The following is a 27,805-nucleotide window of genomic DNA, read 5'->3' on the forward strand; positions in this document are numbered from 1 at the left end:
TCAGTTCAGGACTCCCAGGGTCACACGCTGCCTGCATCGGAAACCCACCGGCTCAGAAAAAGAGCCAAGGGGAGTGGCAGCATGCACGTGGGGGGGACTCAGCCTGGGGCCCGGGCGCCCGTGCGCCCTTGGGCCTGTCCCTTCCCTTCTCAGCCCTCCTCGTCTGCTGCAGCCTCAAAGCCCCAGAAACCTACATGGGGGAAGGGAAGATAAATTCTCTCATCCGTCGGGGTCCTGAGTCCTCTGTCTGGCCTGTTTTCGGGCCCCAGTGACCAGGACCAGTACTGGAGTCTCTGGATGAAACCCAGAGTGACAAACCAGCCGGGTCCACCTTCGGGGAGTGTGGTGATAAAATATGAGGAAAGGCGCTCAGAGTTAGCACATGTTTGCACCGCGATGCCTTCACCCCCAAGGGGAGAGCCTTGGGTCAGAGCTAATTCCTTGACTAGGACATCAAGGACGGTCTTGATCAGCAAACGGATGTTGTTCAGGCCAAGGAGCCCTGCCTGAGACATGCAGATACCCTCGTCAAACACAAACACTTTACAAAGTAAGGGCTGTTTTCTTGTCTCGTTTTTTTACTTTATAACCCTTTGGTACTATTTGAATATATATTTTTGCAATGTGTGCATACTACTTTTATAATGAAATAAAAACACTTAAAATGATTTAAAAAAAAAAGAAAAGAACTAATCACAGTGGAATATGAAATGGACTATCAGCTTTGGGGACAGGTCACTAGTTAGGTCCAAACACCCCAACATGGTCGCTGTGTTTGCAGTCTTCGGCCCTCTGACTCCACCCACGGAGCACCTACCCTGACCTTGAACTGCCCTCAAAGTTTAGGCACACTTCCGGTTGCCGGGCTCCCTCCCGTGGGGCAGGGCACAGGAGAGGCCCAGGAATCCAGGAGGAATCGGGTCAGCAAAATTAAGTTAATTTACAGAGTTAGAGTAAAAACCGCCACCATCACCCGGCCCCACACATGCAGCGTTCTCCCCACACGCAGAAAGGCGTGCGCTGGCAGGTGGCACAGGTTGGCGCGGGGACACCGCGGAAGGATCCCGGGGTTCCGCGACCCCCACAGGGTGCTCGGACGGGCGCGTGCGCCTCACAGCGCGAAGGTGGTAAAGAAGATGTGCATCTTGGCCAGGAAGGTGGTGACGGAGCCCTGTCGCCAGAGCTTCATCTCCACGTCCAGGGCGAAGTCCCGGGGTTCGCGCACCAAGCGCTGCAGGTAGACCACGCCCGTGTAGGCATTGAGCGGCCGCGTGCCGAAGTAGCCCTCCTCGTTGCCCTTGGTGATGGTCAGGGAGATGGTGTCGCCCGCGAACACGGGCACCGGGCTGATGCGGAAGATGTGCGCCGGCACCAGGAGGCCCGTCTGGAAGTTGAGCTGGTAGTATGTGATGCGCGCCGGCGAGTTCTGGCACTCCATGAAGTCGTGGCACGTGGTGCGCTCACACTTCCTGTGGGATGACGGGGGGAGGGGGAAGCGGTCAGCGGGCCCGGGGCACTCCCACCCGTGATGTCCCCCCCATCCTGGACGTGGCGCAGGCCTCAGTGGCAGGCTCAGAGCCGGCTGGCCCAGTTCCGTTGCCAGCTCCACCCTTAGCAGCTTCTGCTAAGTCGCCTTACCTCTCTGGGTCTGTTTCCTCACCTCTACGGTGGGATAATAGCCTGTGGTCTGGCTGGTTGGGTGGGGTGGGCTAATGAACACGCAGGGCTTCACACGGGGCCTGGCTCGGTGCATTAGCGGCCCTTAGCCATACGTTGCTCCCACTCTTCTTCCTTCCTCCCTTCATTCTGACCTGCCTTCCTCCGCTTTGTTTTTACTTGCACACTCCCCATTTGCGCAGATGCCCTGGGCACGGTGTTTTGATTGTTTTCATCATTTTCCAAATTCCTTTTCTTCCGTAACTGACTCTCTTTGGAGCGGTCTCCTCTTCGGACTCAGGCTGGCCTGCCCTTTCCCTGGGGAAGCCTCTCCTAGTACCAGGGCTGTTGGCCCACCTGGAGCTCCAAGTCACCACTCTCTAGGAAGCCTCGAGACTCGGCCATGCCACATGACAATGACCATGAGGAGGGAAGCTCCACCAAACCCCACAGGGGGCCTAAGGCCTTGATTTCTGAGCACAGCACCAACCTGTCTCTTCTTGGCTTGTGGAGCCCCCGTCACCCGTCCGTCATTAAATCACTCTCCACAAGCTCACCGCTTGTGAATGCACGCTGCTCAGGCGCCAGGGCTCAGCAGCTCCAGAGGACCCTCTGAGCAGAGTTCCCCCCTGGTGGACCACAGCACACAGTCACACAGATGCCACGCCGGCAGCCATGCCACCAGCAACAAGTGGCAATGACGCGGCACTTACCCCACGCCATGCACCGTGCCAAGCCCGTGCACCCCTTTACTCCTCTCGTACTCACACCTGCTGCTCTCGCCCCCAGGTTCCAGACCAGGCAGCTAAGACCCAGAGAGGGGAGGTTCCCTGTCCAGGTCACCCAGACACACTTCCCTAAATGTCCCGACATGCATGCACATGGATGTTAGGGTGTATGTGCCGGTGAAACACGGCAAAGGGCCGCGGGGCAGCCATGAGATAGCAGCAGCAAGCCGGGCCCAGCCGAGCACGTGTGTGTGACAGCAGCGTCACGGGCACTCCGTGCTAGCGTCAGAAGAGGGAAGGTGGGCGCCCTCCACAGCCCTCAGAGCCGGCTGGGGGCACGGACAAGAGCTCTCACTTGACCCACTTCTGTTGTCGAAATATTTTTGTAAGCACGTGTTGCATTTGCAATTATAAAAACGTGAGTCTGGAAAATACCTTACACAGTAAAATAAAGTGGGAGACAACTGACTTATAGGAAACACAAGAGTGCTTTATGAACATGTATGTTTAGTAAAGAAAGGACAGGACATGTGGCAAAATGCCAAGAGGTTATCAGTAAGAAGTGTGGTCACTGGCCTGTAAGATGGGGTCGGGTGTCCCACCTCCTGGTGGCCCCACTTTGTGCAGTCAAAGTATCCTCGGGGTACCCCTCACCTCTTGCAATGCTGGACTGTGTGGCCAGTAGTGCAGTATGTCACTTTTAACATTAGGTTAGGTTACAAAGGACTGTCACCTGCTCTCCTGATGACCCGTGCCGAGGGAAGCCACATCATAAGCAGCCTCACAGAGAGGCCCCCATGGCAAGAGCTGCTGCCCAGAGCTACGTGAGTGGGAGGCAGGGTCGTGCAGCCCCACTTGAGCCTTCAGATGACACGGCTTCAGGAGACTTAGAGGAGCCAGAACAACCCAGCCAAGCTGCTCCTGGCTTCCTGACCCTCCAAACCACATGAGATAATAACTGTTTGTCATGGAAAGGTGCTACGTGTTGGGGTAATGTGTTACACAACAACCGCTAACAAGGATATTGTGTGGGGGGGGTGAGAGGGGGATTAAGATTTTCTCTGACTTGTCTTCCCTTTGTTCTCTGCTCTGAGCTTTCTGCAAGGTGTTTTTATTTCTACCCTGTGTGGTGGGTTCGACCACAGACCCAGCTGTCAGGACCTGTGAGGAGCAGGAGAGGTGAAGGCGGGCAGCCCGAGAAGGGTGCAGAGGTCCCTGGCCCAAGGCCAGGCAGGGGCACTCACGTTTCGGAGACCCGGACGTAGTTTGGAGGACAGTCGAAGCGCAGGCAGCGGAAGCCGCCCCGGATGTTATGGCAGGTCTCGGTCTCAGAGCAGTTGTGGGTGCCCAGTGCACACTCATCCAGGTCTAGGAGGAGGAGAAGAGGGTGATGACATCACCCCCAGGGTGATGACAGGGACCCCGCAGGGGCATTCATCCAAACCACCGCAGCCCATGCTGGAGGCCTGGGTCTCAGGGCAGCTCATCTCAACTGCAAGCACATAGCTCCCGCACCACCCTACACGCCACACTCACCCACCGTGTCCGTCCACATCTAGCAGCCAGGGACCTTGCTTTAAAATAAATCATCTGTCTCCCCTGAGGGCTTCCCATGCTCCCAGAATAAAAACCGAGCCCCATCATGCACACCGCAGTGCCCCTCTGGCCCTTCTCTGAGCTTCTCTCCTTCCACTTGGGCTGCAGCCTATTGGATATCTCTGGGCTGCTCCAATGCCTTGATGCCTATCCCACCTCAGGGACTTTGCACATGCTGTTTCTGCTACTGAAACGCTTTCCCCACAGCTTCCCATGGCTGGCTCCCTCTCACCTTCTGGGTCTCGGCTCAGGGTCACCCCCTGCAAGACACCCTCCCTGACCGCCCTACAGTGGTCCCTCCCATTTTATTCTCCTTCTACTGCCTGTCCCGCTTGGAAGCACACGCTACTTTGTACGTCTGTTCTGCGTCCAACCTCCCCTTCCTTGGTGTGAGCTCCAGAAGGGCGGGGGTCCCATGGTGTCCCCAGCACCTAGCAGAGTGCCTGGCACAGAACAGGTGCTTCACACATACTGCTGGATGGACGTGTCAGACCCGTCACTCGTAAATACAGACTCTAAGATGCACTGCTACGGATGCCCCCCCCAAGCTGCACGGACATGCTCACGCTTCCTGTGCACACTCGCACAGACAGGCCTGTGGTTAAGCATGCCCGTATGCTCAAGCATACTCACACAGACTCACAGACACACACACATACACACAGACATATAGATAAATATCTGACAAGAGCTCAGAGCAGCAAACGTGTGCATGTGCGTGCTCAGGCAACCTGCAAGACAAGATCAAATAAATGGGTTCCAGAGACCCCTTCCGTGAAGACTAGCTGCTCAGCTGAGGGAGGGCAGCCTCCAGAGGCCCTGGAGGCTGTCGCTGGGGTGAGGGGGGCAGAGCCTAGCAGGAGCCTCCCTGGGAGGCTTCTCGTTTCTCGCTCCAGTCCTCTACACTGACCCAGGTAAGGGATTTCTCTCCTCACTCAATCCTCATGCCAGGCCTGTAAGGTGAGGGTCAGGGGCCTCCCCGGACACAGCAGGGAACTGAGGCTCAGAGAGGTGCACGGGCTCGCTCAAGGTCACACAGCAGTCAGCAGGCAGCTGGGGCTGGGAGCCAGGGATCCAGTCGTGATGCCACACGGACTCCTTACAATAGCAGCGTGACAGGAATGACAGGCCAGTTGTAACGGCAGCCAACTGCATCCCGAGTCCACCGCCTGATGTCCGTCCGATGCTCGGGGCCCTCTGCACTCATTAACTCATTTGTCCTCACAACCCCATGAGGCAGGAACGATGTCACTTCCCATCCTCACACGCCGACTCCAGGCTGTTGGCCACCACCCTCTGTGGCGACAGCTGACATTCATTCACCTCTCCGAGCCTCCCTCCCTTTCCTCCTCTGCAAACTGGGTCATGACCCCGATTTCCCAGGGTGGCACAGAGGCGAGTGGGAGAAAACAGGGCAGGAGCCAGTGGGGCCAGGATGGGCGTGGTTGTTGGCGCAATGGTTCGTTAACTGAATCCACAGAAGGGAGGGCCTCCCGCTCTTCCCCCTCTGGCCCCAGCGACGCTCGACACTCGGGCTGCCCACACTGGTGAGCAGGAAGTCCTGCCCCTGACCCTGGGCAGGGGTGTGGCGGGAACAGGGAGGGAGCTGCTTCTTGCTGTCTGCTGGCCCAGTGCTGATGGAGATGCCCAGAAGTAGGAGGGAGGAGGTCCAAGGGTCAGCACCCCTGCAGCCTGGCCTCACCATGCTCACGGGAAGCTGTCACAGGACGTCCCTATGGCCCCAGGTTCCTCGCCCCTCATGTCTGCGGGGTCCTCAACCCTGGAGCCTCTCTTAGATCAAGCCAAAGGGAGAGCTGGACAAGGCCATATCCTCAGGGGTGTCACTGCAGCCTCGGCTGAGACAGCCAAGCGCCAGCCACAACTCAGATGGGCGGGAATGGGTGACAAAGTCAGCGCTAAGACTAACAGCATTGCTAAAAGCTATCCCTTTGTGCGTGGACTGCTGATAAGGGCTTTACATACATACAAAACAAAACAAAGGCAAACTCAAGGTTATTTTCAGCGTGATCTTAACTCACATTATATTGTATATATACATATGTGTATTTATATTGGCATAACGAGAGACTGGAAAAAGATGCATCAAGTATCAGCAGAACTTGCTGCTCAGTTCAGGTGAGGGGTTGAACGTTCAATAAGCCCTTTCGACGTGCTGGGTGCTGCCCTGCGTGCTGGTGAACGAGGGTCATGGCCCTGCCTGCATGGCGTGTGTATGCTAGGAAACGCTACCGAGTCTCAGCTCCTTCACATTTTTCTGTCCCATTTTTTTTTTAAACCACTGAAGAAGGATTTACTATGACATATTAATCAGCACACTCTGTTCTCCCACGGCTGTCCTCCCATCCTCCCATTGGAGCCATGAGACCTCTGTGGTTGGCCTGAGTCAGAACAGGACCACAGAGTATAAAAAGGGCCGCCGCTTAGCTCTGAAGGTCAGCGGCTGCAAACCTGGGTACCTCGGGTGACCCAGGAAGTGGACACGACCAGGCAGAACTTTCCTCCTGTGCTCTGTCCTTGTCCACTCTGTGCCAGCACAGAGACTTTTCCAGCAAGAGAGTGTGGAGGGGAAGCAAAGGCATCACATGTACAGTGGGGCCTCCCTCTCGCCTGACCTCCTGGTGGGGGCTGCAGCAGGAACTGGAGAGAGGGGACCTGGGCCTTGTCGGGGGGTGGTGAGGGGGCAGAAGGGCAGCCACCCCTGGGAGGAGGATGTAGTGACCAGAGATGGGGGCAAGCAGAAGCTGCTGCAGGGGCCCAGAGCCAGAGATCGGTGCTGGGGGCCAGAGGCACCAGCGGCCGGTGCAGAGCAGCCATGGCCCCTGGGCCCAGGGAGCCCTCTCTGGTAGCAGCAGAGACACTGTCAGCTGGCCCGGCAGCCCACAGACCCCAGCGGATGTGAGCCAGGGAGAGACCATCCCAGACTCAAACACATTTTCAACCTGAAGCATCGTCAAGTGCAAAGTCACTGCAGGGTCTGACTGGGCCTCAGAGAAGGGACCCCACTTGTGTTCTTCCATCAGGTGGAACAGAGCCTTGTTCTCCAAAATGAAATCCTATTCTAGGAACATAAAGCATGTGTCCCACACAGCCCAGTTGATGGCGGGAAAAATCCTTACCTTTGATGGAGCCCATACTTACTCTTTTTTAAACTAAAAAGCATAGAGAGGGCTTTGTGGCCAGTGAGGCCTGGGTCAGCTTCTGTAAGCCTACCGGGCCTCCAAGACCGTGATTTACCTGCTCTCACTCGGAGTCTTTTCATTTATTTTTTCTTTGCATCAACCTGTGGTAAGGAATGCTTTTGCACTGGATTAAGTATACACATACTGACGGGAACAATCTGGATAGGCACGGCACACCCTGATCCACTCTGTGTCCCCTGCACCCCACCTGATCCTATATTTTGTTCTTCACTAAGTAAAACACAAAAAACAAAAACCCAAAACCCAGCCAGCTGGGATCTACCAAAATGATCTCAGGACCCACTTACAGGTAGCAACCACTAGGCTGAACGACGCTGGTCTAACTCTGCACCCTGCTCGGCACCGACTCTGACCCCTGGGACTGTGGGAATACCAGGGCCTGCCTTGGTGGACCAAAGCTGCAACCCAGGGATCTCTGGACTCTTAGCCCCACCATCTGGGGAAGAGTCGGCCACACAGGCCAGGAGGAGGGCAGGCGGGCTGGGCTGTGAAGCCCTGAGTGGTCACTTCTCGGGCGGGGTGGGGGGAATGTTCCTGTGTCCCACCCAAGTGGATTCCAGGTCTCTCCACCTTGCTCGGGTGGCTTGCCAGGGCTAGAATTTGGTGGCCTTAGTAAGTCCCAATGGAACTGAACTTAGGATCGTGACTCCCCCAACATAAAAGGAAAATTAGATGTCATAGAACCTGGTCCCCATCCAGGGAAGTAGTTGCAAACTGCAAAATCAGGTGACTGCCCAGCGGGTTTGTACATCCTTAGTGAGGGGAACCCCGTGCAGCCCTACCCAGCTCTACACAGCTCCATCTGGGACAATTACTGCACACAAGGCTGGCAGGTGCAGATGCTTCGGGACAGACGCCGGGACCCAAGGCTGCTCCTCAGGTTCCCCACTGGACAGGTCTCCTGTCTTTTAGGACCACCCCTCAGGATCCCTGTCCCCCTCCTGGGAGAGCGTTCATAGCTGAGCCTAAGCCTGGAAGATTAGCTCAAGCTGAGTCAAACAGCAGAAAGACTGTCTCCTTCCTCAACCCAGGCATAGACCTCGGTTAATACGGCCACCAGTGGCATCGGCCATTCCATGCTTATGTACTACGTGTCAGAGCTCCAACCACACAGCAAGCTGCTCAGAGCCTGCCCAAGACTCCGGCGGGGCAGGGACCCCGTTGCTTACCCTTGCAGGACCTCCCATTGGCCGTCACAGTGTAGCCCCGCTCCGGGCAAGCACACTGGTAGCTCCCTGGCACGTTGACGCAGCGGAAGGTACAGAGGATGCCGGCACCCTGAGCGCACTCGTCAATGTCTGTCAGAGAGAGGTTCGGCCCCTTGTGAACCCCTTATACCTGCAGGGCCCAGCGTGGACAGTCATCCTGCCCTGCCACAGCCCTGGAGGCTAGGGGCCCATTTTGCCGAGGAAGACAACAGGGTTCAGAGAGGGGAAGAGAGTTGCCAATGGCCGCACTGCAAAATAGGACTCCCATTCCAGTGCTCATTCTCTGGGGCTGCTCCATCATTAGTACTCTCAGTGCAGGGCCAATGAGATAACAGACACGAGCTGAACAAGGTATGTAACCTCATCCTTCACCCCACTGAGGCCAGGACCATCACCTCCACTTTACAGAGGAGGAGCCTAAGGTCACATGGCCAAGGAGACTGCAGGGCTGGGAATCCAGCTCTAATTTGACGCTGAAGGCTTTGCGTCCCCAGCCCAGCAGGGAGTCTCTGGGAGCCTGGCACACGGGGAAGAGGTGCCTTTCGGGAAGGGGGCCCCTGGGCAGAGGAGAGGTACCTGTGCAGGTGTGCCCGTCCTCGGCCAGCTGGTAGCCTTGGCGACAGTAGCACTGGTAGGAGCCGTAGATGTTGGTGCACTCCTGGCTGCAGCGCTGGGCCTCACACTCGTTCACATCTGCAGCGAGACCGGCCTGCGGTCAGGGCGAAGTCCTCCCAGCCCGGCGAGGGCCGAGGTCCCAGCTTACCTAGAGCCTTATCTTGGGAAACCACTCATTCCAGCCTCTCTTAAGGGCCAGTGGGAAATGAGAGGCCCGGAAAAGGGCAAGGAGCCCACCTGGGGCATGCAGCTGGGGCAGGCGCAGGGCTGGAGCTCGCTGGTGGGCTCTCGGCCTACTGCCCGGAGGAGGCAGCCACAGATCCGGCTCAGATCTCCCCCGTGGGGAGCTAGACGCTGCTCTATTGAGAGTCTGTAAGAGCTGGGAGAGATGGCTCTGGGAGGCATCATCCAGGTGCTAACAAGGACCCCCTCAAGCTCTGGGGCCTCACCTGCCTGCCCTGATCCCCAGGCCTGGCTCTGCATGGGGCTGGGGGAGAGGGGCAAGAGCTACACGTGTGGGCATGAGCCAAACGGTGTGGGAGTGAGTGAGTGAAAGGTCAACTCATGGCTCAGATGGCACGTCCACTGGACTCTGAGCTCCTTGAGGGCAGGGACTTGGCTTTCCCTCATCCAACCAAGAAATGCCAAGCTGTTACAATGTGCCGAGCCTGTGCTGAATTTGGGGACTTGGTCATGAACAAGACAGACAAAATCTCCACTTCGTGGAGCTGCCATTCTCGTGTGTGTTGGGAAAGTAGGGGGAGGGGCTAACTGAATGAGTCAGATAACTAGTACGTCCCAGGTGCAAGTGCTGTGAGAAAAGAGCAGAGAAAGGGACGGGGAATGTGTCTGGGAGGCTGCGGCTCTGGCATCATGTGGGCATCCGGGGGAAGTGTTCCAGGCAGAAGGCACAGCAAGAGCAAAGGCCCTGTGGTGAGAGTGTGCCTCGCTCCCTCGAGGGACAGCAGGGAGGCCGGTGTGGTCAGAGCAGAGGGGGCCAGGGGAGAGGAACAGAGGAAGTCAGCCACGCAGGGCCGGGCGGGCCACCGTCTGTCTGACCCACGTGCAGGTCCTCAGAACCTCTCAACACACACAGCGTTCACACAAAATGAGCCACCCCCTCCTCTACTAGCCACACTGGTTTCATCTCTGGGTCTCTGACATCCAGCCACAGATGGCGTAGAGCAGCCGCCTGAAGCAGGGATGGTGGCGGCGAAGGCGGAACGGCCCAGAAGCGAGTGAATGAGCTATGCCGCACAGTGATGCCTGGGATGCCAGGCCTGAGCCGCAGCTCACTGCACCCAGCCTGGCCTGGAGGAGGGCTCAGATGAGGGAATGAATGTGACGAGGTCTGCTCTGGGGTGCCATCCAAATTGCCCTCCGAGGCAGCCAGGCCTGCTCACACTGCCTTGCCCCTGGGCGGGTGCTGTCCCATGGGAGGGCCCGCTCAGGGGTCTCCGCAGACTCCCCTCCCCAAGAGGGAAGGAAGGAAAGCACCTCCAGGCTGGGAGGGGCTGGAGACCCACATCCCCTTCCCTCATCAACCCCCTGACCCTTGGACAGGGTTTAGCCCATTCATATGCTTGGGTTAACCCACAGTGTGTTTTTTAGAAGTTTAAATCTATTGTATCATGTAAAACACAGCAGATTTTACATAGATAGCTGCATTTCTAGCACCTAGAAAACCAAGAAGATCGGGTCACCCTGGACCGGCACTGCTAGACGGCACCATCTCCAGGTGCTGTGTGGCTGCCACCCCCCTCTTGATGGCCACTGGGCTCTCCAGCTGGCCATGAGCCTGATCTCAGGTTTCACTCACTTCTGTTCCTTGCCCAGACCCCCAGGCTGAGCAATCACGACCAGGATCAGAACCTACTAAGGGGCCGAGGCTGGGCTGCCATCCCTGCCTGAAAGGAGCTCCTGCCTGCGGGTGCAGACAATGCAGAAACCCAGCCCCTCTGGTATGGTGGCTGGACCCTGGGCTCTCTGGGAGGGCTCCTGGCAGGAAACAGCCGGAGCAGCTGAGGCCAGGGAGGGTTTGCACAGATGGAGAGGTCGAGAATTGGTGTGAGGTAGGGATGGGGCCGGTGAAGGTATGAAGCTAGGGTCTGACAGGGCTTTGGGCTTTTTACATGGGGGTTACATCTGTGTGGGGTCAGAGGTCGGGGTCAGCGGTACCTTCACAGCGCTTGCCATCCGCAGCCAGCAGGAAGCCGGTGGCACAGGAGCAGCGGTAGGAGCCCAGCGTGTTCTCACACGTGTGCTGGCACAGACGGCCCGGTGAGGTCCAGCACTCATTCACGTCTGCGGGCGGGTGGCAGGCAGAGGGTGGGTGGCCCGTAGGGAGGGCAGAAGGCGCCTGGGAGCCAGCTCCCCCTCCACCCACAGGTAGAAGAAGGGGCTGGGTGAGGACAGGGACACAGAGACCCAGAAGGAGAGACAGGGAGGAACCTGGACAGGGAACGGGAGAGGCAACAAGACCAGGGGCCAAGGAGAAAGGCAGCAAGAATGTTGGAAGGAGGAGATAATGCTAAGTGAAATAAGTCAAGCAGAGAAAGACAATTATCATATGATTTCTCTCATCTATGGAACATAAGAACTAGGATGATCGGTAGGGGAAGAAAGGGATAAAGAAAAGGGGGGTAATCAGAAGGGGGAATGAAACATGAGAGACTATGGACTATGAGAAACAAACTGAAGACTTCAGAGGGGAGGGGGTGGGGGAATGGGATAGACTGGTGATGGGTAAAGGAGGGCACATATTGCATGGTGCACTGGGTGTTATACGCAACTAATGAAGCATCAAACTTTACATCGGAATCCGGGGATGTTACTGTATGGTGACTAACATAATATAATAAAAAAAAAAATCAAAAAAGAAAAAAAAGAATGTTGGAAGGAGGCTGGAAGCAGAGACAGAGGGATGGACAGACACAGCAAGAGGCAAGAAAGAAGGGTGACAGGAGCATGCCGAGAGAAGCTGAGGAGACCAGAGCAAAGAGGCACAGCCGGACAGGACGGCAGCTGGCAGCGAGACTGATGCCGGCAGAGCAAGGCGGAGCTCAAGGCCAGAAGGAGGGACGAGGCGGCTTGAGGGCTGGCCTGGGGCAGGGCCAGGGGCAGGTGGACACCACAGAGGGGTTCCCGGCCAGCAGCGCCCACCTACCGACACAGGCCCGGCCGAAGGCGTCCCGCTGGAAGCCAGCTTTGCAGTCACAGCGGTAGGAGCCGGGGAGGTTGTGGCACACCTGTCCCTCGCCGCACTGGTGCACACCCGTCTCACACTCATTCACATCTGCCAGGGGAGGCGAGCAGGGCACCCTGAGGCTCAGGCTCTCCCTCGGCCAGGGCCTCCCACGGGCCGAGGACCCCGGGAAGCCCCAGGCTGGGTGGAAGGTGGGCAGGGAGGTGGTTGGCCTTACCCACACACTTGGTCCCATCCTGGTTGGCGTGGTAGCCGCGCCCACAGAGCAGTGGGTTCCTCTGGCACGTGTAGGAGCCCACGGTGTTGATGCAGGTAAAGCCTGCCTGACACGGCTCGGCCAGCGACGTGCACTCATTGATGTCTGGAGAAGGGACACAGGTGATGGGGAGCCTGGAACGGCCCCTCCCCACATCCTGGCTTCTGAGTCCGGGGTCGCACTGGAAGGTGGCAGTCTGGGGATCCAGACCAGCCTTGGACAGGGCTGTGCGATCAGATTGTCCCGCTTCTGTGTCCTAAGACCCTGGGGCCTTCTCCTCCAAGAACCTAAGCACCGCTGAGCTCTTGCCACACTCCTCTCACAGCTGCCATGATGAGGCGGCTGAAGGCGGTGGCTCCCCTAGAACTCAAAGCTGAGCTCTAGGCTAAGTACACCAGGTCACGCCCCTGCTCTGGCTCTTCCCGCCAACCTGCCAATCTTGGCCTCCATCTCTCCCTCACACTTTGCCCCAGCCTCACATCATCTCAAGATGCCCCCAGCCCACCACAGGGCCTTGGCACATGCTGCCCCCCCTTCTCCCACACACACTGCCCTCTGATATTTGCATGGCTGGCTCCCTCTCTTGCTCAGGTCCCTGCCCCAATATCACCTCCTCAGGGAGGCCCCCAAACATTCTAGGTAGATGAACCCCCCCTTTAAGATTTTACCCCCTACTTGTTTTATTATTTATCAAAGCACACTTGAATAACCACCACTTCTATAAATATGTTTGCTCATTTAGTCCCTCCTTCTCCAAAACGTCTCATTAAAGTGCTATAACTCCCTGACATCTAGAACCAGGCACCTAGTAGGTGCTCTGAAAACGCTGTCAATGAATGAATCACTGAGGAATTGTGGGCAGTCGGGCAGACCCTCCTCACAGTGCCCTGACCCTGGCTGGGTATCCCAGGGCAGATTACAGGGACCCTCTCGTGCCCACAGCCCTGTGGGGTCTCTGGGACAGTGCCAAGATCACACAGTGACGAGCTGTTAAGAGGGTGCCCCAGAAACAGCTCCAGCTCCCGGAGTATGGCTGGAGGGACCCCACAGAGCCTTGAGAAAGGCCTCAGACAAAGCCAACACCCCTCTTGTCCCTAAGTGTCTTCCCTGAAAGATGGAGATGCCTGTCGCACTAGCTGTCCTTGTGCGGGAACGGTGTGTGACAAAAGCTGCACTCTAACATAGCCCCGGTTTCTGTCCACACCCAGCGGCTGGCCTTGCACACCTGCCTGCCTTTCCACCTCTCCTTGTGCATCTTTTACCCCCCTGCTCCCCACACACAGGGTTGAGCGCAGCCTTGACCATGCCTGCTGCAGACGCCGTCAGTCCCGCAGGGTCTCTGGCGCCCCACCTCTGGGCCAGCACACCTGGGGAAGGTGAGGCTGCAGGCCAGCTGCGTTGCAGAAGGAGGTGAAGAGGGCTGGGGAGAGTGTGAGATCTCAGACAACTAGGCCACCATCTGCCAAACTGTAGGTCTTGACCCATGAGTGCGTCATGAGATCAACCCCATATGTCTCACTAACATTCTTTGCAAATAGAAATTTTGGTGAGTACCACTTGTAGTATGGTAATGTTCTGTGGAATCTCTGTTCCAGCTCTGTGTGTGTGTGTGTGTGTGTGTGTGTGTGTGTGTACGTACCAGGTCAAGATATAAAAATATTCCTTACTGCTAGCTCAGTTAAAAAAGTCTGAAACATATCCATGCAGTTCCATCCCACAGATGGGTAAACTGAGGCCGTAAGAGCAGGAACTCAGCCACAGTCAAGTACCTCAGGATTTCAAGAGTTCTGTTTTGCAAGAGCCTCCTGGGGCCAGGCCCCAGTGAGCACTCCGCAAGCCCCCCTGCCTATGGCCAAAGCCCCCGCAGACCCTGCTCACCCACGCAGTTGCCCTCGGGGTCCTGCAGGAAGCCCTCCATGCAGCGCTGGCGTGCCTGGCAGTAGAAGGAGCCCTTGGTGTTCTGGCACGTGGAGCTCGCCTGGCAGTTGTGCGTGCCCAGCTCACACTCGTCCACGTCTGCCACACAGAGACAGGGTGTCAGGGGCTGGTGGGCTGGCAGGCCCCTGCCCACACGCCCCCATCGTGACCTTGATGTTTGCAAAGGTCTTCTCCATCACGGGAGGGCAGCAGAGCAACATCGCTGCTGTGACCCAGGCCAGGAGTAATGATGCTGTCACCACAGTGCCTGAGCCCCTCTGTGGTACCAGGCACTGTCCCCGGCACCCTGACATGGATCTCTTTACCTAAGGCTCCCAGTAACCCCAGGAAGTAGGGGCCACGACAAACACCATCTTCAACAGGGGGAACGGAGGCACGAACATGGCTGACGGCTCGGGCACACTGAGCTGGGATCCGCTCCAAGGTCTGTGCTCCCAGAGAAGGCAGAAATAAGGACGAGGGCCCAAATCCCCAGGGGCATGCGTCCAACCTTCTCGGGAGGTGTCACTGAGGGTGGAGCTGCCAGACCCGGATGGCACCGTTGTCCCCCACCTGCTCTGTGGCACGGAGCAAGTCCCTGAGGGCCCCTGACCTCTGTGCAGCACCCACAGTTTACAAAGTGCTGGCACTGAGCCCTCTCTCAGGCTTCCTGCAGCAGGCACACCCGGCCTTTCTGACAGACGAGGAAACCGAGACAGGACGCAGACAGGCGATGCACAGAGAGTCAGCGGCATGGCAGAGACTCACTCAGTGTCGCTGACTGCCCGACCGAGGCGTATGTGTCTGTCTGTCTGCAATCCTTCCACCTGTCCTTCCCTCCATCCCGCCCCTGTCTGACTGCCAAGGCTTCCACCACTGTTCCATAGCAGCCCGGTGTCTGGGAGGCCCGGTGCTGGGTTACAGGCACCCAAATGTGGACCAGGTGTGGGCCCCGTCCAGAGACCATGCCTGAGGAGGCAGCCCCTCTGCAGCCGCTCTGGTCTAAGGAGGCGGTGGCCAGCACCCCAAGATGACAGAGGGGCAGGGGGCATGGGACACATCCAGGAAGGTGGTGCCCCTCCCCAGGTGTCAGGGTCCTCAGAGGGGGGCTGGCCCTGGATCTGTGTGTGCACACGGGTGTGCCAGGGGAACGGGGCTCACCTCTCCTCCCAGCTCACTCCACCCCTGGCTCAGGGCCCAGTGTGGGGCTTGCTAATCCCCCTCCCTGAGCTCACACCCAACCTCCGGGCCACTTCTCCTCCAGTTTCGCAACAGTCCAGCACTTCTGTAGGTCTTACCTCTTCGGTGACATTCTTCTGGACGTTTTTAGTTAAAAATGTGAAGACCCCAAACCTCCTCCCTGAAGGGGCCTACCAACCCCGGCCCCCTCCTTGCACTCCCAGCCTGTGCATACCCCTGACACTCTCTGTTCTCTGACCCCACCAAGGTCTCTCCCCTCCTTCAAGCCCTCACACTTGCAGTTCCCTCTGCCTGGAGACCCTCTCCCAGAGCTTCCCATCCTGCAGGTCTAGATTCCTGGGACGTCACCTCCACAGGGGGCCTCTTTGGAGCCCCACCTAAAGTAACACCCAGCTCACAGCCACTCCTGCCCTTCCCGTTTGCTTGGGTGGCCCCTGTCTCCCTCATCAGGAGGTTGGGGACAAGGGCCCCCGCACCCAGCCCACACCCTGCCATCCAGAACCCTGCCGGCCACATAAAAGCAGCCAGGAAGTATCTGTTGAAATGGTTCCATGAAATTCTCCCTCTTCTCAAGAGGCTAGAATTTTCCAGCGAAAGGCACACAAGTGATTCTTCTGTGGAGATCCACCCCAGTGTACAAGCGGGGAACTGAGGCATGGTGAGGGCATAACTTGACACCCAGATGCCAGCAAAGGTAGCAAAGCCAGAAGCACACTCCGGCCTCCCCCCACCAGCCTCAGAGGCTCCGCTCTGCCCCAAACACCATCATCTGTGGGCTCTTTCCACAGACAAGAAACCCAAGGGCTTGGAGCTTGCCAGAGGGGGAAGGCTCTGGTCAGGCCAGGGGCGGGCCAAGGGGAGGGCCAAGGGGCGGGGTGGGGGCCAGACCTGATAGGTCAGGGTGGGATAGGAGGTAGGGAGGGCAGGGCAGGGGGCGGGACAAGAGGCGGGGCACATCAGGGGCGGGGCCTCAAGCCAGCCCTCCTCACCTTCGCACTCGCCATCCTTGAGGGCGTAGCCCGGCTCACAGGTGAGAGCCTTGTAGCAGCGGAAGGAACCCACTGTGTTCACGCAGTGCTCGCCCCGGCTGCACGAGTGCAGGTCCGTCACACACTCGTTGATGTCTGCAGGGAGAGCGGAACCGTCAAGGGCTGCCGGGTCGTGCCAGGACCTCAGCTGGCAGAGCCAGCCCTGCCCTCAAGGACTCAAGGTGCTCACCACCCAGAGAGCCACACGCAGTTGATGTCCACCTGTCTATGCAGCCATTCATTCAACAAAGATTTATCAAGCATCTGCTGTGCCAACAAGCATTGTTCTTGGAACCAGAGTACATCCGACAGTGAACAAGACAGACAAATCCCTGCCGGAGGCCCAACAGATAAATAAACAAGCATCAAGTAGGAAGGGTGGTGGTCATGAGTGCCGTGGAAAAGCCAGAGCACGGTGAAGGGAATGCGGAATCCAGAGGTCAGCAGGGAGGTCCGGGGGGATCCTCAGACAGGAGGACATTTGAGCAAGCATATGAAAGGCTGACAGAATGAGGCAAGCAGATATCCCAGGCAGAGGGGACAGTGGATGCCAGGGCCCTCAGGAGGGAGCCAGCCAGGCAGACTCAGAACCAGCCAGGAGGGGCTGTGGCTGCAGGGGAGAGTAGCAAAGAGAGTGCAGATGCAGAGGGAGGTGGGAGCCACAGAGGGTTCCGGCAGAGGACAGAAGGGTCTGACTCATCTGTAACAGGGTCCCCTGGCTGGGTGTGAATACTCTAGGGGTGAGCATGGAGGCTGTTAGAACAGGAGATGGATGACGGAGCTGGGACCACCACCCGTGGAGGCGAGGAGAAGCAAGCCAGTTCTGGAAATGCTGTGACGGTAGAGCCAACAGGATCCCCTGATGGGTGAGCCGGAGGTGAGCGAGAAAGAGGAGCCAAGAAGCGTGCAGAGCTTCCTGGCTGAGCAGTTGGACAAGCGGGGTTCCCAGCCTGGGGTGGGGACGGCGGTGAGGACCAGGCTGGCAGAGAAGGCTGGGAACCCCATGGACATGGTGAGTTTGAGTGTCAAGAGACAGCCGGACACGCATGTGAGTTCATGGAATGGGTCTGAATGGAGACACTAACTGGAGTGGTCACGGGCTGAGGTCCCCTTGGGGACAGGGCACAGAGTAAAGAGGCCAAGAACCGACTTGGGATGAGCACCTGGGAAGGGAGAAACCCGCAAAGGTGAGAGAAGCCAGGGTGGGAGAACCTGAGAATTCCCCAGAACCTGCCCCAGGCATGGGACTAAGGATGAGCGGATGACCGCCCATGCCAGCTGCCTCCACGCTCCACCTGGCAGGAGCCGCCGCAATCCTTCACTGATGCGTTTCATCCCTTGCACACACATTAACCAGCGCTATTCTGTGCCAGGCCAACTGGCCAAGTGGGGTGTTGGCCACAGCGCCCACCCTCAAAGAACTGGCCACCTGGCGTGGGGACAGGACAGGGAAGGTAGAGATGCTGGGGAGAAAAGCTGCAGTCTCGGAGCCCCAGACTGTCGGAGTCGCTTCTCGGGGTGGTGACCTGGGAGCTCCGTCTATGAGGATGATGCAGACCAGGTGGAGAGGTGGGGTGCAGGGCTGTGGGGAAAGACACCCTCCCAAACTCACAGGTGACCAAACGGCATGCAGGCCAGGCTGACCCTGACTCGGGGTGGGGGTGGAATGGGGCGCTGAGAAACGGAGAGTTTCGGACCAGCAGTTTCCTGGGAAGGCTTGGCTGCGCAAGGTCAGACTTCTGATTCCCAGCATGGAATGACAGGGAGAGATGTTCCCATGACCCCAGGAAGAGGCCCCAGCTCCACAGCCCCAACAGCCTGGTAGGAACCACGGTCATAAATAACAGCAGCCGACACTACCCGAGGTTTGCTAGGGGCCTGGTGGTTTACCAACGCTGTTTCAAGGATGAAGTGACATGGCCGCCCCCGAGTCACACAGCCTGCACATGGCAGCAGCAAGGGAACCCAGAGCACCCAGCCCAGAGTGGTGCCCTTTCCACCCTGCTGCGGGATGGGCCGCAGAACCCGGGGCTGCTTCCTTCCCATCATCTAGCAGAATAGCTCACCTGGAACACTTTCCCCAGGGGCCAAGATGGTCCTCAAAGGGCAGGGCACAAAAGACAAACTGCAGAAGTCACAGGTCCATTAGAAGTCTTCTGGACTTGGCTCCACCCTATCCCACTTCAGCTTACATGCCTTCAGTGACAGGAAACTCACTACCGATGCAGGCTGCCTCAGTGTAACCCATTTGTTGAATCATAACAATGTCATCAAATACTATTCTTTACAAGGACTAACTCAATCTCCACGGTGACTAAGGCGGGCGAGACTACTATGTCATTTCACAGATGGGGAAACTGAGGCTGAGAAGCTAAAGGACTCATCTAAGGTCTTGCAACTAGAAAGCAGCAGAGCCAGGATTTGAACCTAGGCAGTCTGGCCACAGAGGGCACACTCTTCACCCAAGTGCAAGTCGCCCGTTGCACCAGCCAGGGTTTGCAGTTGTGCCTGGAGCTAGGAGATGAACCACAGAAGACGTCAGTACTCGTCTGTGCATGAAGAAGTGATGGGGAGAACATGAACTAACAGATGATAAAATGAGCATGTCAGTGGAGCAGGAGGAAGGAGGCGGGACACCGGGGCGTCAGTGCAGAATGAACAAGGAGGGAGACATAAAAGAAAGAGAATGGGAGCTCATAAATTTTGCTGAATGAAATATACCTTTGCTGATTTAATCCCAGAACCTGTTTTCTGGCTGCCTGGTGACCCCTTCTAGTACGAGATCTTCTGTCCAGGCCACCGGGGGAGCCCGCACCCCAGCCACAGCCAGGGCATCCTGGGAGGGATGCTTGCAGGCCCGGGCAGGATCTGCCTTCCCAGACATCCACACGCAGACACAACCCAGACAAGAAGAGCTACCCAGCCACTGACAAGCGGGTTCAGGAGGGCGCATGTTGTGCCAACAGCTGGAGGCCAGGGGCAAACATGTCTGTAGCCGCCCCTCAGCCCAGCGCCGTGGGCCCATGTGCCCAGCGGCAGAGGGTGAGGAAGAGAACATGTCCGGGCTGGACATGGTCCGCAAGCACAAAGAAGACAGACGGGGCTCTGATCACATGCCCTGGATGCACTCTGCACTGTTCCTACCTCTGTGCTTTTGTTCAAGCTGTTCCTTCCGCCTTGCATGCCTTTCCCGAATTCCAAGTCCCATCCACCCTCAAAGACCAGTGCAAATGCCACCTTCTACGGGGAGTGTGTCCAGATGCCACCAGTGGGAATGACCTCCCCCCCTTGTTTATGTCTCTGCTGGAGCATTTCCAGCCGTGTGCCCTGAGTCCCTGCTACTTTGGGTCTCTTCCTCTGTTGAGGACCATCATGTTTCCTCCATGAAAACATCAGACCCCTGAGCCATGGAAGAGCCTCAGCTCTGCCCTCCTCACTGCCCCCGGGGCACACCTGAAGTCCCAGCTCCTGGCCCACAGGTGCACCAAGAGGCAGGCAGGAAGGACCATCATCACCAGCCCCATCCACACTCAGGCCAGGAGCTGGGTACCGCTGGGTAGCAGCCCTTGCCCAGTCCTCTGGCCCCAAGATTAGAGGCAAGGAAACAGGCTCAGAGAGGGAGCTCCACTGCTCAGTGTCACACAGCAAATGAACGCTGAGTCGGGGCGCAATGCTGGGTGTGCCCAAGCCCAATTCCATCCATTCACCTCTGGAAGAGATTCTGTCGGCACCTAAAGGTCATGTGAGCAGCTGACATCACAGGCTCGCTGTGCCCCAGGTTCTGCGCTATGCCATACACGTCATATAATGTCCACGGGAGGGTCAATGCCTCCTTTTTTACAGGTCATGAAACCGAGGCTTGAAGCAGGGAAGACATTTGTCCAAGGCCACAGAGCTCCTAGGGGGTCCCTCTTCAAACCCAGTCCTCCCCGCCTCCAGACCCCACGGACTCTATCCTGTTGCCTGCACATGGGGCCTCCTCATTTCAACCACCCAGCCATGTCACACACCAATCTGTTTTCTAACTCTTCGGGCACACAGGTCCCTGGGGAAAGCAGCCTCCCGGTGACGTCGGTGAAGCAGCAGGACAGGACACCAGGACACGTAGGGCATGACACGGAGCAGGGGTGCTGAGAGCTCATATGCAAAGGGCAGGCCCTTTAGCATGTGGCCACGGCGTGGCGGCGTGGCATGGAGCAGAGCAGAGAGCCGTTGACGGTGGCGCAGGCAGGGGCTCTCGCTTACCCACGCACTTCCTGTGCATGTTGAGAATAAAGCCCTCGGCACAGAGCACCGTGTGGCTGACACAGTAGAAGGATCCCAAGGTGTTCACACAGAACTGTCGCAGGGTACAATCATGAGTGCCCAGCAGGCACTCGTCTTGGTCTAGTGACGGCCGCAGGAGGAAAAACAGAAGGGCCATTAGAGGGGTGTGGCCTGTCGTGGAGCGTTTCGTGACAGAGAGGGAAACTGAGACCTAGAGAGGGGCAGGGACCCACCCAAGGCCTCCTAGCACATCAGTTGTACCTCTGGGCTTGGGGCCCAAGTCTGAGTTTGTATGATCAAAAAGCTGTCAGAGCCAGAACCCCAGTGAGGACAGACTGCAAGGTGAGGCTCAAAGAGGATAGGCGGCCTGCCCCCAGGCACACAGCAGGGTGGGACCAGAGGCTGTCTCCCCAACCCCCAGCTCTGGAGACATTCCACCTCCACGGGCAGCCAAGGAGCCACACAACAGCAGGGGTTTGGCACTTAAGTGCCTAGCAGACCAAACTGGCAACATATATAGGAAAAGGGGTCAGGGGACAGGGGGACTCGTTGGGGCACTCTGGGCCCTGTGCTCTATGGGGAGACCAGGACTGTGAACCCCCTGTGGGCAGAAGTTTGAAGAGAAACCTGAAATCTGGTCATTTTTTAAAAAAATATTGCGTTTTCATGGTTGGTAACGCTCACTTGATTATTTTAAACAGGGTGGAGCCCAGCCAGATCTCCCTGCATGGCAGGCTACCCCCTCAGAACGCCATCAGCAACCTCTGGCCTGGACCCCACAGCCTTTCCTGGCAGGGGTCCCGCAGAGGCCTGGAGAGACACCTGACGGGGACCAAAGGAGTCCCAACCGAGGAGAGGTGCATTCCTCATGTTTTTAGGACACTGAGGGATGGGGAGGGAAACCCAGACGGTCCCTGAGATCTGTTCCCACCACCTGGGAGAAAGGTCTGCCAGTCACTGCCATGCTGTGTGCCCTGGGCCAGCCTCCTGCCCTCTCTGGGCATGTGAATGGTTTTCATCCACATCAGAACACAGTCTCAGCCAAGTGGCTGGATGTCAGGTTTTTCTCAGATAGACTTAACCCTTTTACCGATAGACACCCACTGAAGTCACATCTCCTGAACCTGACCCTGACCCTGAACTAAAGCACTGCCTAGCCTTCTCCACACTCCATGCTTGTCCTGCCTCCAGACATGAGGCGGTGTCGTCTCGAGGTCTCTCGGGTTGCTCTCGAGGTGTCATTCACTGTGGGCGGCACCCCAGCAGGTGCTGGACCCAATGCCCCCATTTCACAGTGGGAGGTCCTGGTCCCCTGAAGTCCCACCAAGACAAGACCAATCCTAGCGGGACTCACTTTGGGTCCCTCTTTGACCCTTTTGGCCCCTTCATGAATGGCAGAGTTACCAACATCCACTGCCCCTTCTTTGGTTTCAGTAACAGAACCAAGCACATACCACCCACCTGGGGCCTCTAGCCCCCAGCCCTGCTCCCCTCAGAGACGGGGGGGGGAAAGCGTCACTCCCACGTCCTGCCTTACCACAACAGGGCATGTACTCCCCTCTCTCTCTTTCTCGGCACCTGGCTGGAACAAGGACAAGGGTCACAAACTAATCTCAGCCAAGCAGACAGGGCTAGTCGGAGTGTGGTCCAAGGACCTTGAAAGAAACACAAATTCTCGGGCCCCACCCCAGCCCTACAGGGTCAAGATCTCAGGATCCGTGCTGTCACCAGGCCTCTAGGTGACTGCGGCATGCTGAAGTTTGAGAAGTGCTGCTCTAGAGAATGGTAGAACAACAAGGTGGAAGTGGCCTGAAGTGCTGGCCAGCCTGTGGGCACACCTGGACGGCATGCACACACCTGTGGGCACACCTGGATGGCACGCACACACCTGTGGGCACACCTGGATGGCATGCACACACCTGTGGGCACACTTGGATGGCACGCACACACCTGTGGGCACACCTGGACAGCACGCACATACCTGTGCATGGTGACAGGTGAGGGAAGAGCTGTTTCAGCTCCTCCATCTGGGGCTCCGGTCAGAGCAGGCAGACCCACTCCCTTACTAACACAGTGCGTTTCACATCCAGAACACCTCCACCCCATTCTGTGCGCCCCATCTCCACTCTGGGGCCCCGCCACAGGCCAGCTCAGGTTTGCACAAGTAGGAGACCAGCCCCCGGGTACTCACCTTCACAGGACACACCATCCGCCATGATGGCATAGCCAGGAAAGCAGGAGCACATGGCTGTGTCCCCAATGACGCTGCACACCTGCTTACAGGGCCCGTTGTCTGGGGAAAAACCACCGAGATTAGAGACCAGCAGGCTTGTCGCCCCCAGCTCCAGCCTACAGGCAGAGGGCCTGGGAGCCAAGGAACCCCAGCCCCAGTCCTTTCCACAAGGTCCCCTGGTAAATCAGCTCAGACACCGGTTGGTGTCGGGGACGATGTTCGGGACCTCCCATCGCCACCACTGCTCAGATACCAAACCCCTCCCAGGAGTCACAGTGCTGGCAGAGAGGAGGGGACAGAGAAGACAGGGAAGGAGGGAGAGAAAGGATACGGAGAAAGAAGGAACAAGAAAGAGGGGGAGAGAGGAAGAACACAGAGAACTTTCCACAGAGGACTGCAAACAGTCTCCAGGACAGTTTCTCAAGCAAGGATTCTATTCTTTCCATATTATAGGACCTGAGAGGAAAAGTCGTTAATAGACTTGCTGGGGGTCACCCCCGGCCCTAGGCTCCCCCCACACACAGCCTCACATCCTCAGCTACACTGTCAACTCCTGACCTCAGGCAGGCAAGACCAGCCAAATCCCCAAAGCAGAAGCACCCCTTTGGAAGGAGGCTATCTTGTGCATGCCCAGCACCGGGGAGCTCCCTCCTGCAGGAGGCCCAGACCCACTCCACGGCCCAGGTTACCTTTGCAGGTGTTGGGCTGTGGCACTGGCAGCATGATGGTGTTGGAGGCCACTTGAGAGGAATCTGGTTTCAGTGCAGAATCCTCTGCAGCCTCTGGCTGTGGGGGGTCACCGTCTGCTGTGGGCAGAGCAGACAGAAAGGGAACAGCTCATGCCTTCAGCCAGGCCTCACGCTCTTCTCACACCCTGGGCACCATGCCAGGCATTTGACAGAGACTGCCTCATTTAATCCTCTCCTACCCATTTCACAGGAGAGGAAACTGAGGCTCAGAAAGCAACGTACCCCAGGCAAGATCGATCTCACAGCTATCTGGGGCAGAGGAGGATAGGAAGGAGGGGAGTGAGTTTCTAGACTAAAACTATCTATCCTGGGACAGCCGACAGGCAGAAAGGCCCCCAGACCAGGGACTGAGGCAGCCTGACCACCTCAGGCCCAGTGCTGGGGACACAGCTTGAGCTGGGTCGGTGGGAGTGTCTGTAGCCTGGGTCCTGGCCCTGCACTGGGATCTAGAGTGGGGCGCTGGGGCTGCCGACGCAAATGGACCTTCAGTTGGAGCAGATGGTTTCAGCCTGTCCGCCGGGCCTTACAAATCCCACTGCTAGGGGCCACCAGTTCCCACGGGTTCCAACGTGCAGGGTGACAGGAGGGGCAGGAGCCCACTGTGCCCATCACGGGAACACCACGCTCCACAGGCAAGATCAGCCCGTGCCCCAGCCGTCTGGGCCCTCACCTGGGCGGCAGGTGCGGCCGTCGTCCTGCAGTGAGAAGCCAGGAAAGCAGGCACAGTGGTAGGACCCCACCGTGTTGATGCAGAGATGCTGGCACAGCTCCCCTGGGAGGAGCAGGCACTCATCCTGGTCGTCGCCGGGCAGGCTGTTGGGCAGCTCAGTCTCCGTGCCCAGGGACAGGGCCTCCCGGCTCGCCAACTCTGCCTCTGCAACTGGGGGGGGCGGTCAGTGCTCGTGATGGGACACAGGTTGGCCCCAGCAGGCGGCTGATGCTATAGACCCCTGGGAAATCAGTGCAGGTCCACCTGAGACTCTCCTGTGTGCCCAGCTAAGATAGCTCAAACGGACAAAGCATGGATGCATAGATGGATGGATGGATGATTGATAGATGGTGAATGGAGGGGTGGATGATAGATGGTGAATGGAGGGGTGGATGAATGATGGATGGATAGATAGGAAGGTGGGTATGTGAGCGGGTGGATGGATGGATGAATAGGCGGATGGACAGATGGATGGACAGATGAATAAACAGACCTCCAGCAATAAGAATGAACCCATCAGAGCTAGGTCCAAGTCTTTGCCCTGCAATATGACAGGACCAGGCCCATAACAGTCTCCAGGAAGCTTTGGCCAAAGTGTTGAACTGGATCCAGACCCCTGATCTCGGCGACATCTGGGAGGACCACCCCTAGCAACAGAAAGGACCCCAAACATATGTTCTGTCAGATGGGGATCTGAACTCTCACTTGGGCCTTCCACAGCCATGTCCCCTTCGGCAGCACTGGGTCTCTCCAGCCCCCCGGGGCTGCAGTGGGGAGCAGGTGGGAGTGGTAGAGAAGACTCCTGGGGCTGAGCTGCCTTGGAGCTCTTTATAGACCAGTAATGGAATGGGGAAGGGGGGGACCGCAGCCCTCAATGTTTCTAGTCAGCATGGGACTTCAGCCTTGCTCACTGGCCCCAGGCAGCCGAGCGTCCCAAGAGAGCAACTGCATGAGGTCACATCTGAGAAACACGTTTCACATTGACGGTGTTTACTCTGTGCTCCAGCCCAGTCAGCCCTGGCCTGGTGCGTGCAGGCGGGGCCGTGGCAGCTGGGGGTCCAGCCCGGAGACCTTTACTGCAGGTAGGCAGCAGACAGGCCTGCGCCCAGGGCTCTGCCGAGCGTGCTGCAGGCCGGGCAGCATTTCTAGGGTTCATGCTCAACCCACCCTCACCAGCATGCTCTTCATACGATGCTCCTGGCAGAGGGGAAACTGAGGCTCAGAGGAGCAAAGTGATTTGTCCAAGGGTCACCTGAGCAGGACGGGAACCCAGGTCAGTTTGACCCTACCATCTGTGGCTCCCGAGCCCCAGGGTATCCAGCAGTTCCCTGCTGGAGGAAAGGAACGTGCGCCTCTGGCTCTGGCCCCTCCCGGCCCTGTCCCCACCCTGTGACTCCTTAAGCCAAACTTCCTCCCAAATTTCACCTTGAAGCAAACCCTTCTGGTACTAACCGGACCTTCACAGCACTGCTCCACCAGGGCCCTACAGCCAACCCCAGCAAGTGGTAGTTCCTTGGACTGGACATGGATCTGTGTCCACGTTAGTCTGGTAAGGCCAGCCAGTCCCTCTTAGCGGAGTCGCTGTGGGCTCACCTGGGACACCCTCATCAGGCTCCTGCTGGCCCACAGGCACAAAGAAGGCTAACGGTCATGAGTCCAGGAGACATCCTTGGCTAGGATGACAGAGGCTGGACACGGCAGCTGGAACAGTGACCACAGCACATGGAAGTCAGAGGAAGGAGGAGACCCCAGGGACACTGAGGGCCAGAAGCTCTAAGACTACTCAGGCTCCAGGCTCGCCCTGGCACCAGAGCTCCCATGCACATAGCCAGCGGCTGCCTGGGGGCAGGCTCTGGGCGTGGGCACAGAGGAAGAGGGCACAGGCCTGATTAGCCCTCAGAGGGCTCAGGTGATGGAGGGGAGACGGCCGGACAAACGCGTTGTTCATTCAGTTGTTTGCTAGTGACTCTTCGGGGCCAAACACTGAGAATTCAGGGAGAAAGACGGTGCTGTCCTAAAGAGGCTGAATGCATACTTTATGCTAGTTCTATCCTGTACCCTGAAGACACGGAACAGCAGAGCTGACAGGGATGGAGGGCAGATGAATGAAGGAAGGTAAATGAATGAATGGATAAATGCTGGGTGGGTGGGTGAATACATCAGCAGATGGACAGATAAAGGATGGAAGGATGGATGGATGGATGGGCGGGCAGAAGCGTAAGTGGCTGGGTAAGTGGATGGGTGGGTGAGTGGGTGGCTGGGTAGATACATGGATGGAGGGCAGATGTGTGAGTGGCCAGATGAGGGGACAGGGGAATGGACAGTGTAGTAGGATGACTGGGTGGAGAAATGGACCAGGGTCAGGAGGATGTGCCAGGGGTGATGAGATGGATGGATGGGTGGACGGTAGAAGAGTGAATGGGGAGGAAGATGTGTGGAGGTGCAGGTGGACATGGGAGGGTGGGTGAGTGGAGAGTGGAAAGGCAGCAGGGAGTTGGTGGCTCGGTGGGGAGAGTGGATGGTACATACATAGCCAGATGGGATCACCATCTCAGAAACAATAGGGCAGAGGTCACCGTTGGAGGCCACAGAACTCTACCCAGAGCAGAGCTCGTACCTCCGCCACAGGTGACAGTGGACCCTGGGTTCCCACAAAAAGCAAGAGGGCACCCAGCCTTGGTTGGAAGCCCCAACAGCAGTCTCTGCTCCCCACTCACCTCTCCGTGGTATGGCTTCGGGCTCCGGAGGCCGGCGGACCTCGGGCACAATGAGGGGGTCTTCGCCCTCACAGCAGGAGAGCATGACGTGGTTGCAGGGGTAGCCCAGGTTGGGGTTGGACTCGCACGAGTGGCCCTCAGCCTGCACACGGAGTCCCAGGCCACAGCAGTCACAGCATTGCTGGAGAGAAACACACCATCACTGCTCACGGCCCGGCCCTCCGAGCCCATCTGCCTTCCCCATGGACTATGAGCCTGAGGGACTCACTCAGGACCCCCAGGATGCAGCCTGGGGCCAGGCTCAGGGAGGGGCTGGTAACTGGGAATGAATTCATCTTTGTCTCGTTTCTCCCACCTTGTATGTGCTATCCCAGGGCAGAGGCATCATCGGCCTCCACTTCCCAAGTCTGGCTCAAAGTAGGGCTGATGCAAGTTTTTTCGCAATGATTAATAAATGGCCACCGTGAAAAGAACTATAAACTAACCCCAGACACATCCATT

The 27,805-nt window shown here is 57.6% G+C and overlaps 1 protein-coding gene across 5 annotated transcripts in view; it reads right to left on the reverse strand.

The window, feature by feature from the left end:
- Positions 1–556: 556 nt before the first annotated feature.
- Positions 557–27,805, reverse strand: part of FBLN2 (fibulin 2) — a 60,440-nt gene continuing 33,191 nt past the window's right edge. Inside the window, exons 4-17 of one of the 5 annotated variants that reach the window (XM_034658843.1) lie at positions 27,305–27,485; positions 24,549–24,758; positions 23,819–23,935; positions 23,088–23,189; positions 20,876–21,016; positions 16,592–16,726; positions 14,364–14,501; positions 12,447–12,590; positions 12,191–12,319; positions 11,203–11,328; positions 8,986–9,102; positions 8,371–8,499; positions 3,629–3,752; positions 557–1,469 (exon numbers count right to left, since the gene is read on the reverse strand). In XM_034658843.1, coding sequence (XP_034514734.1) covers positions 1,112–1,469; positions 3,629–3,752; positions 8,371–8,499; positions 8,986–9,102; positions 11,203–11,328; positions 12,191–12,319; positions 12,447–12,590; positions 14,364–14,501; positions 16,592–16,726; positions 20,876–21,016; positions 23,088–23,189; positions 23,819–23,935; positions 24,549–24,758; positions 27,305–27,485 — 2,151 coding nt within the window. In that variant the 3' untranslated portion in view covers positions 557–1,111. The remainder of the gene's footprint in view (positions 1,470–3,628; positions 3,753–8,370; positions 8,500–8,985; positions 9,103–11,202; positions 11,329–12,190; positions 12,320–12,446; positions 12,591–14,363; positions 14,502–16,591; positions 16,727–20,875; positions 21,017–23,087; positions 23,190–23,818; positions 23,936–24,548; positions 24,759–27,304; positions 27,486–27,805) is intronic. The other 4 variants (XM_034658840.1, XM_034658844.1, XM_034658841.1 and 1 more) reach the window with 4 other exon arrangements.

Source organism: Ailuropoda melanoleuca, chromosome 4 (genome assembly GCF_002007445.2).
Source record: "Ailuropoda melanoleuca isolate Jingjing chromosome 4, ASM200744v2, whole genome shotgun sequence".
Classification (NCBI taxonomy): Eukaryota; Metazoa; Chordata; class Mammalia; order Carnivora; family Ursidae; genus Ailuropoda; species Ailuropoda melanoleuca.